The 10087-nt window shown below is 47.8% G+C and overlaps 1 protein-coding gene across 1 annotated transcript; it reads left to right on the top strand.

Moving 5' to 3' along the window:
* The first annotated feature begins 7332 nt into the window (after nt 1-7332).
* Nucleotides 7333-9172, top strand: LOC121019891 (interferon lambda-1-like). Its single transcript, XM_040459691.1, has one exon. The coding sequence runs from the start codon at nt 8161-8163 to the stop codon at nt 8731-8733; it is 573 nt and encodes a 190-aa protein (XP_040315625.1). The 5' UTR covers nt 7333-8160; the 3' UTR covers nt 8734-9172.
* Nucleotides 9173-10087: the final 915 nt, after the last annotated feature.

Genomic DNA, 10087 nt, shown 5'->3' on the forward strand with positions numbered 1-10087 from the left:
TGACGTGTAGGAAACCAAATCTGAACCGTTCCCGAAACAGCAGCCAGAATCATTAAGAAGCTGCTGTACCAGGAACTCCGTCTCCAAAGCCCTAGGCGATACGTCTGAAATGCAAACATCCCTGTGAGAGGAAAGCCTTAAACAGAGCCAAGTAGCCACCCTGCCTTCCGTTTGGGTTCCTGCGATTTCTCACGCAGATGGAGTCAGACATTCAAGAGCTTCTGTTGCTGTTGGCCACGTGACAGAAGAAGGATGACTTTATGTTTCCCCTGGGCCGTCCCATCCCACTGCCCACCCCATTTTTTCGCTTTCCCGCCCCAGCCCACGTGGTCCCGGAGGGAGAAAACGTACTTGGCCTCTCTCACCGGCGAGTCGGTCCCCCAGGTGGCTCTGCGCGGACGGACGGGCCCGACTTGGGGTGAGAGCACCACGTGCCCTCAGGAGCAGCTGCAGGAGCCTGGGCCGCGTGACCGGACGGGGAACGTGCAGACGGTTGCTCAGGAGGGGAAGGTCACCCGTCACCTTCGAGGGCCTGTGCTCCCAGGAGCCTGGCAGCCACGTGGAAGAGCCACGTCAGCACGTTCTTGGCGCTCCCTTCTCGAAGCCCCGGCCCTGCTCTGAGGAGCCTTCCCGCTACAGGCCCGGGAAGGCTTGTCACTCGCTTCGGGGCTTTGAGGTTGGTGGCTCACCCGAGGCTTTAATGTTTTCTCCAGCACAGCCTGTGCCAAGCTCGAGTTGTTCTCAAGGTTAATCAGAAGTTTGAATTCTTTTGAGTAACTTTCTCTGTAAAAACGAAGGAATGTTTACAGTGCTGCTTTTTTATTTGTTTTGAGACCTTGGTGAAGGTCAGGCTTATCCTTCGTCCTACCCCATGCCACGTAAGTCGTAAGAGGTATCTGTCAGGTCCTGGTTCCTGAGAAAGGATTTGCTGCTCCTGTCGAGATGGGGGATGGGGGGGTGGGGAAGGTCAGAGATGGGGGCGCCTGTAGCTGCTCTGCCAGAGCCCCTGCTTCACCTCACTGGACTCTTTAAAGAATTCAGAAGCGGATGGCAAACAGTAATGTCACTGGATACTTATTTAGAAATAAAAACGAATGCTGCTGAATCAGAGCCAGTTTCTGTGTTCGTGTTCAGGTGGCTTCGCAAATACATGGGACTCAGCTGTGTCACCACCTACCAAACTCGGGGGCCAGCAGCAGACGTGTCGCAGACCCTGGCCTGATTCCTGCCCCCGGCCCTTAGCGAGGACCCCGGAGGCCTAGCCTCCCGCCGGCCCACGGCTGCTCCTCCCCGCGGGGGCTAGGGACCCATCCTCCCCAGGGCTCCCTGGGCTGCCGGTCTCCTGGCGCCTGGGACAGCAGATCAGCCCCCGCGGGCCTCTGCCGGGCGGTGAAACCAGGAACACGCGGGTCCGTCCTCCAGGGTCTCGATCCACACACACAGCTGGAGGAGACTCTGTGGAAGGTGGTGGTGTTAACCTGTGGGAAGCCTGGAGCTTCCGTTTGTTTTTACCCCCCCCACCCTTCCAAAAGGCCTCCAAAGCTGCTTATGGCAACAGGCGCAGACACAAACCATGTAGTAGTGAAAGCAGGCGGGATGGCCTGTCCTGATCCCAGGCACTTCACCAGAGAGTCAAGAATGGTTTTGAACAGGGGCGCCTGGGTGGCGCAGTCGGTTAAGCGTCCGACTTCAGCCAGGTCACGATCTCGCGGTCCGGGAGTTCGAGCCCCGCATCGGGCTCTGGGCTGATGGCTCAGAGCCTGGAGCCTGTTTCCGATTCTGTGTCTTCCTCTCTCTCTGCCCCTCCCCCGTTCATGCTCTGTCTCTCTCTGTCCCAAAAATAAATAAACGTTGAAAAAAAAAAATTAAAAAAAAAAAAAAGAATGGTTTTGAACATCTTCAAGTAGTTGAAAAAAAATTCACAAGAGTATTCCATGATATGAAAATGATAGGAAATTCAAATTTCAATACCCATACAATAAAGCTTTGCATTTTTTAGTTAAAAATTCATGGGCTGGGGGATGCCTGGGAGGCTCAGTCGGTTGAGCATCCAACTTCGGCTCAGGTCATGACCTTGCTGTTCGTGGGTTCGAGCCCCGTGTCAGGCTCCGTGCTGACAGCTCAGAGCCTGGAGCCTCCTTTGGATTCTGTGTCTCCCTCTCTCTCTGCCCCTTCTCCCCGCTTGCACTCTGTCTCTCTTTCTCGCTCAAAAATAAATAAGCATTAAAAAATTTTTTTTCATGGGGGTGCCTGGGTGGCTCAGTCGGTTAAGCGGCCGACATCGGCTCAGGTCATGATCTCGCGGTTCGTGGGTTTGAGCCCCGCGTCGGGCTCTATGCTGACAGCTCGGAGCCTGGAGCCTGCTTCAGATTCTGTGCCTCCCTCTCTCTCTGCCTCTCTCCCACTCACACTCTGGCTCTCGTTCTTTCAAGAATAAGTCAATATTAAAAAAATTCATGGAGGGGCACCTGGCTGGCTCAGTCGGTAGGTAGAGCATGCGACTCTGGATCTCAGGACCATGAGTTCAGGCCCCACGATGGGCATAAAATTCAGTTTTTAAAAAATTATGGAAATTTTTTCTCTCTCGTTACATAAGTACTGACGTTAACTTTTTTTTTTTTTTTTTTTTTTTTTTTGGCCTCTTGGCTCCCAAAGCTGAAAATATTCACTTCCCAGCCATTTACAGAAAAGCCTGCCCTAGAGAAATTCTTACACACTCTTGCCCCGGGAGACACCTGTAAGAATATTTGCGATAGCACACAATTAGAAACAAGCTAAATGTTTCTCTCCAGGATAAGCTGTGGCAGTCACGCAAGGTATTCTGTGCAGCGGTGAAAAAGGATGGATGAACAAGTGAAACTAGCATGAACGTATCAGCACAGATAAATCTCAGAACAGTGGGAAGAGGGGACAGCGAGCTGCTGGCGAGGACAGTACGACGAGCACGTAGAAAGCCACGCGAAACGATGTGACATGAGGTGCTTAAGGATGTGGGCAAGTGTGGTGAAAGTGTAAAGGCTGGGAAGGTTGACACTGGGAGCAGGGGCTCATCTGGGGCAGGGAAGGTACAGAACTGCATTTGAACCGCATTCCCCCCACTCCGGCTTCACCTATCTCTGATGTCTCATTTACTAATGGAACCATGGGCAGCCAGGAGTGAACCCTACCTGTGAAGTTGCAAACCAGAGCCTCTGTCATGCCCCACTCAGTAGAGGGGAGGGGTGTGTAACTGAGACTCGCTCCAAGGGGCCACCCCACACCATGACTCCCTCCTCTCAGTCAACATTAGGTCTCGTCATAGGTGGCGAAATTCAAATCCGTGATGGCTTTCCTGGAGTCCCTGAGAACCAGGATTCTTAGCATGGGGAAAACAGACTGATGAGGTTAAGTAAAAATCCTATAGTCCTGAATTTTAATTTAAAGTAGAAGTGTGGTCTTATGACATATTTTGTTCTGGAAAGAATGTAAACTCTGCTCATAAAAAAGACCAAGAAGCAATGACTATCCCAGTGGCAGTGAGCATCCCTAGCTCTCAGACCGTGGTCTCCAAATGTCACTTCACAGTGACAGGACCCCTCTCTGGAGAAACGTGATTCCAGCACCTGGGGAGGAAATGTGCAAGATGAACTTGGAGCACCCTGTCCTACCAGAGAGTGGAAGCAATCAAAGGTTTCAGGGTCAAGTCAAAAGGATTCAGGAAGGACTGGAAGAGGTCCCTACTGGCCAAACACAGGCATCTGAGCACCAATAACAATAATGTATAGGACTGAAATATTTAAAACATACTGAAATCAGTGAGTTCATACTTTAAAAAAATCAGTCACTGTTGGGGGATTCTAAGGCATCAGCTCATTAAGTAAAAATAAGGCAAAGAGGGGCACTTGGCTGGCCCATGACTTGACTTTTGATCTCAGGGTCATCACTTCAAGCTCCACGCTGGGCCTTAAGCTTACTAAAAAAATGGTAATAATTGGGGCGCCTGGGTGGCTCAGTCGGTTGAGCGTCCGACTTCGGCTCAGGTCACGATCTCACGGTCTGTGGGTTTGAGCCCTGCGTCGGGCTCTGTGCTGACAGCTCAGAGCCTGGAGCCTGTTTTAGATTCTGTGTCTCCCTCTTCCTCTGACCCTCCCCTGTTCATGCTCTCTCTCTCTCTCTCTCTCTGTCTCAAGAATAAATAAATGTTAAAAAAAAAAATGGTAATAAAGGCAAATAATTAAGCGTTGATCTCGCTTAAACTAGACTACTGGTAGTCAAATACTGGCTGAAAGAAGTTTCATTTTCTTTTTAAAAAAATAATCATAAATTTGCAGGAAGTTGTGAAACAATAATACTAAAAGGTCCAAGTACCCTGCACCCAGTTTCCTCAGTGGTGACATCTTGCACAACTACAGAACAGTATCACAATGAGAAAACTAACATTGGAGCAAGCCACACATCTTGTTCACACTGTACCAGTTTTACATGCACTAGTGTGAGAGTGTGTGTATTTAGTTCTATACAATTTTATCACACATGTAGATTCACACCACCACAAGGAAGTTTCTTTTTATAGAAGTATCCCAGTTGCCAAACAAAGAAGGGATACTAGCATGGGAATATCTACATTTTGCAACTTCCAATGAAATGACTGGTCTGAGGACTAAACAGTCCTAATGGCTGTTACTCTCCCAAAGGGAGAGAATTCAACATCATGTGCCTCCTGATGAAAGAATACAACATCCCCAAAACTCACACCAAATCTGAGCAAGCCTCAAAAGTCAACTACCATGAGATATGCCACATTAATAGAATGGAAGACAAAAAAAGTCACCTCAGTCGATGCAGAGAAAAAGCATTTAACAAAATTTAAAACACTTTCATGATAAAACTACTCAACAAAGTAGGAATAGTAAGAAATTGCCTCAACATAATAAAGGCTACATATGAAAACCTATGTGTCTGGGTCGCCTGGGTGGTTTAGTCGGTTCAGCATCCGACTTTAGCTCAGGTCATGATCTCACAGTTTGTGAGTTCGAGCCCTGCTTCGGGCTCTGTGCTGACTGCTCAGAGTCTGGAGCCTGCTTCAGGTTCTGTGTCTCCCTTTCTCTCTGCCCCTCCCCTGCTCGCACTCTCTCTCTCTCAAATATAAACATTAAAAAATTGTTTTAATTAAAAAAAAAAAAGAAAACCTATGTGTCCCAGTGAACATCATACCCAATGGTAAAAGACAGAAAGCTTTTCCTCTAATATCAGGAACAAGACAAGGATGCCTACTCTTGCCACTTGAGTTCAACACAGTGCTGGAAGTCAGCCAGAGCAATTAGGTAAGAAAAAGAAATAAAAGGCATCCCAATTGGAAAGAAACAAATAAAATTGCATCTATTCTCAGATAACAAGATCTTCTATGTAGAAAACCCTAAAGATTTCACACACACACCCACACACACACACACACACACACACACGAAACCTGTTTGAATAAATGAATTCAACCAAGTTGCAGGATACAAAACTAGCACATAAAAAAAAAAAAAATCAGTTGCCTTCTATACATACACAATGAGAAATCTGAAAATGAAATTATAAAAACAATCCCATTCACAGCATCAAAAAGAATACAATCATTAGGAATAAACTCAAGCAAGGAAGTGAAAGATTTGTACCCTGAAAACTATAAAACGTTACTGGAAGGAATTAAAGAAGACACAAATAAATGGAAAGATATTTTGTGTTCATGGGTTGGAAGACTTCATATTATAACAGTGTCCATACTACCCAAAGCAACCTACTGGTTCCATGCAATCCCTGTGAAAATCCCAATGGCATTTTTGCAGAGCTAGAAAAAAATGGTCCTAAAATTTATACTGGATCTTGGGAATGCAAGCTGGTGCAGCCACTCTGGAAAACAGTGTGGAGGTTCTCAAAAAACTAAAAATAGAACTACCCTATGACCCAGCAATTGCACTACTAGGCATTTATCCAAGGGATACAGGTGTGCTGTTTTCAAAGGAAACATGCACCCCAATGTTTATAGCAGCACTTTCAGCAATAACCAAATTATGGAAAGAGCCCAAATGGCCATCGATGGATGGATGGATGGATAAAGAAGATGTGGTGTGTGTGTATACACACACACACACACACACACACACACACACACACACAAAATGGAGTATTACTCAGCAGTAAAAAAAAATGAAATCTTTTGCAACTACATGGATGGAACTAGAGGGTATTATGCTAAGTGAAATTAGTCAGAGAAAGACAAATATCCTATGACTTCACTCATACGAGGACTTTAAGACACAGAACAGATGAACATAAGGGAAGGGAAGCAAAAATAATATAAAAACGGAGGGGAACAAAACATGAGACTCTTAAATATGGAGAACAGAGGGTTACTGGAGGGGTTATGGGAGAGGGGATGGGCTAAATGGGTGAGGGGCACTAAGGAATCTACTCCTGAAATCATTGTTGCACTATATGCTAACTAACTTGGATGTAAATTTTAAAAAATAATAAAATTTAAAAAGAAAAAGCTGGTGGGGGGAGGGGAACTCCTCCTCTTCCCTGAGAAATTGCTTTTCACAACTTGTCACAGGCTTGTCACAGTATGACCACAGAGCTGATATGAAGATGTTGGAAGAAAATGAAATATTATTTATCTGTATTGTGAGCTGGAGAAGAAAGTAGAGAGTGGGGCCATCACGCACCAACCAGATCATCCATGATTCTCCCAGAGTAGCAGCTGGGTCTGGGACCACTGGCCTTGGACTTTCAGACCATAGGTCAGGGAACATTTTCTATAAAGGGACTGATAACAAATATTTCCAGCTTTGAGGGCCACACAACTGTTCAACTCTGCTGCTGTAACCTGAAAGCAGCCACAGATATGAGCATGGCTAGGTTCCAACAAAGCTTTATTTATGGACATTGAAACTTTAACTTCATGTAATTTCCACATGTCATGAAATATTGTTCTTCTTTTGCTTTTTTTCCCACAGTTTAAAAAGGCAAAAAAAAAAAAAAAATTATACTGGATCTCAAGGGGGTACCCTGAATAGTTGAAACAGTCTTCCTGATTTCAAAACATATTATATACAAAGCTACAGTAATCAAAATACTGTAGTACTGGGGGGCGCCTGGGGGGCTCAGTTCGGTTAAGTGTCTGACTTCGGCTCAGGTCATGATCTTGCAGTGCATTCAAGCCCCGCGTTGGGCTCTGTGCTGCCAGCTCGGAGCCTGGAGCCTGCTTCGGATTCTGTGTCTCCTTCTCTCTCTGCCCCTCCCCCGTTCACACTCTGTCTCTGTCTCTCAAAAATAAATAAACACTGAAAAAAATTAAAAAAAAAAAACTGTAGTACTGGCATAAAGATAGACTTAAAGACCAATGGAACAGAATAGAGCCCAATAAACCCTCGCATGTATGATCAAATGAGCTTCAACAAGGGTACCAAGAACATACAATAGGGCAAGGACAGTCTCAACAAATGGTGGTGGGGAAACTGGAGATCCAAACGCAAAAGACTGAAGTTAGACCTTACCTTACGCCACATATAAAACTTAACTCAAAACGGATTAAAGGCCTAAATGTGAGATCTAAAACTATAAAACTCCTAGAAGAAAACACAGCGAAAAGTTTCATGACAGTGAATCTGGCAATGATTTCCTGGATGTGACACCAAAAGCACGGGTAACAGAAGCAAAAGTACACAAATGGGACCACAGCAAACGAAGACTGCCTTCAAAGGGAAGCCACTTCTGCTGCTCAGGCACCCTCGCCCACACTCCTCGCCCCGGCACCTGCCTCGGCCTCGGTAAGGGGCTCCCCACAGTCAGCTGAAGGCTGCCCCAGAGAGTCCTAAATGCGGTTGTCCAGACACTGGACTTCTCAGAAACAAGGCGTTCTCCTACGAGGGAATTTCAGTTTCTCTTTCCTTCTCGGCACAAGTCCAGGGAAGGGACTCGTCGGATGCCCTTTCTCTGTGGCTCAGGCGGCCTCACCCGCACCCACGTGCTCACCTGCTTCAGCGACTAGCTCCGCCTGCTTAGGCCTTTTCAGGCCCAGTGGAGATTCCAATTTCCACTTGCCTTTTCACTTTACATACATCAGCTGGGATTGCCCAGCGAGCCTGGCTAAAAGCGGAGCCATGCGGCCGGGGAAGCAGTCGAGATCGGGCCATGGCTCCAGCTTGGGTTGTGGTGCTGGTGACCGCGGTGCTGGGCTTGACCAGCGCGGGCCCTGTCCCCACTTCCAGGCCCCCCGCAACCAGGAGGGGCTGCCACGTGGGCAAGTTCCCATCTCTGTCGCCGAGGGAGCTAGAAGCCTTCAAGAAGGCCAGGGACGCCTTAGAAGAGTCACTCCCGCTGAAGAACTGGAGCTGTGGCTCTCGCCTCTTCCCCAGGACCAGGGACCTGATTCGACTGCAGGCCTGGGAGCGCCCTGCGGCCTTGGAGGCTGAACTAGACTTGACGCTGAAGGTCCTGGGGAACATGACCGACTCATCCCTGGGCGTCGTCCTGGACCAGCCCCTTCGTGTGCTGCGCCACATCCACTCCGAGCTCCAGGCCTGTGTCCGGGCTCAGCCCACGGCAGGACCCAGACCCCGTGGCCGCCTGCACCACTGGCTGCACCGGCTCCAGAGGGCCCCAGAGGAGTCCCGGGGATGCCTCGAGGCCTCCGTCACGTTCAACCTCTTCCGCCTTCTCACACGGGACCTGAAGTGTGTCACCGGTGGAGACCTGTGCGTCTGAAAACCTGGACCCGATCCCAGCCCGTCCGGAACCCAGACCTTCTGTATGCACCAGGCCTCATCCTTCCTTAAGTTATTTCCTTTCAATCCCTTATTTATGGACCTGCAGCCCCGCTCCATAGCCATAAGAAATGTTTATTTTTTTACTTTTGTGCAATGTGCAGCAAATAAACAGTAAGGAAGAGAGAAAAAAAAAGAGCCAACTACTCTGGAGATGGAGAGAACAGAGGAACATGTTAAACAACAGTGGGAGCTGCAATCGGCAAAGTGCAGACTCTAGCGAACTCTAAAGGACTAAAAATCCAGCTTGACAAAAACATTTCAAGGAAAAAAAAGAGAAAGATAGGGTCCCTATACTCTACAGGAACAGCTTTGAGGGTAACGGTGATTTAAAGGTCTATCCACGAAATGCAATGTGGAGACCTTATTTGAGCCCTGATACAAACTGTTTTTAAAATATGAATTTAGGGGCACCTGGGTGGCTCAGTCGGTCAAGCGTCCAACTTCGGCTCAGGTCATGATCTTACAGTTCGTGAGTTCGAGCCCCGCGTCGGGCTCTGTGCTGACAGCTCGGAGCCTGGAGCCTGCTTCGGATTCTGGGTCTCCCTCTCTCTGCCCCTTCCCCGCTCATGCTCCGTCTCTCTCTGTCTCTCAAAGATGAATAAACGTTAAAAAACAATTTTTTTAATATGAATTTATACAACTGGACATCAGAACATTGACTGCCTATCGCTATTAAAGAATTATAAAAATTTAGATGTGATAATGGTATGGTGTTTTAAAAGTCCCTTGTCTTTTAGAGACACATACTGAAATATTCCACTGAAGCAGATGTCTGGAATTTCCTTCAAAGGAATTTAGGAGGGAAGTGGATGGACAGGTAAAAAGGAAACCAGGTTGGCCACAAGTTGGTAGCTGTTAAATCATGGAAGCTGGGTTCATTTGTACCTCTTTTGTAAATAAGATGGTTTCTTAAATGAGAATATGGGCCGGGGGAGGGGGGTGGCGTTTAAGCAAGATAATGGCTCATTCCTCTCTTACATAAAAACTCTGGAGGTAGGCAGGGCAGGCTGGCTATGATGGCGGCTTCTTAAGCATCAGGGACCCAGCCGCTCCCAACCGCCCCTCTCTCATCACTTGGCTTCCGCCTCAGAGTCTCACTGGGCCGCTCCATTCCAACCAGGAAGGAGGCTTGGGTGGGAAGAAGAAAAGATCCTTCAAAGACATGTCTGAGAAGCCACACGAACCACTTCTCCGTCCCACTGCCCAGACACGGCCACATGACCACGCCTGGCTGCAGGAGCGGCTGGGGAAGGCAGTCTTTACCCTGGATGGCCATGTGCCTAAAAATCGGG

The sequence above is a fragment of the Herpailurus yagouaroundi genome, unplaced genomic scaffold (assembly GCF_014898765.1).
Source record: "Herpailurus yagouaroundi ecotype Mexico unplaced genomic scaffold, PumYag 246, whole genome shotgun sequence".
Classification (NCBI taxonomy): Eukaryota; Metazoa; Chordata; class Mammalia; order Carnivora; family Felidae; genus Herpailurus; species Herpailurus yagouaroundi.

Excerpts from the sequence above, each read along its gene's own strand:
- LOC121019891 (XM_040459691.1), top strand. The coding sequence starts at position 8,161 with ATGGCTCCAGCTTGGGTTGTGGTGCTGGTGACCGCGGTGCTGGGCTTG.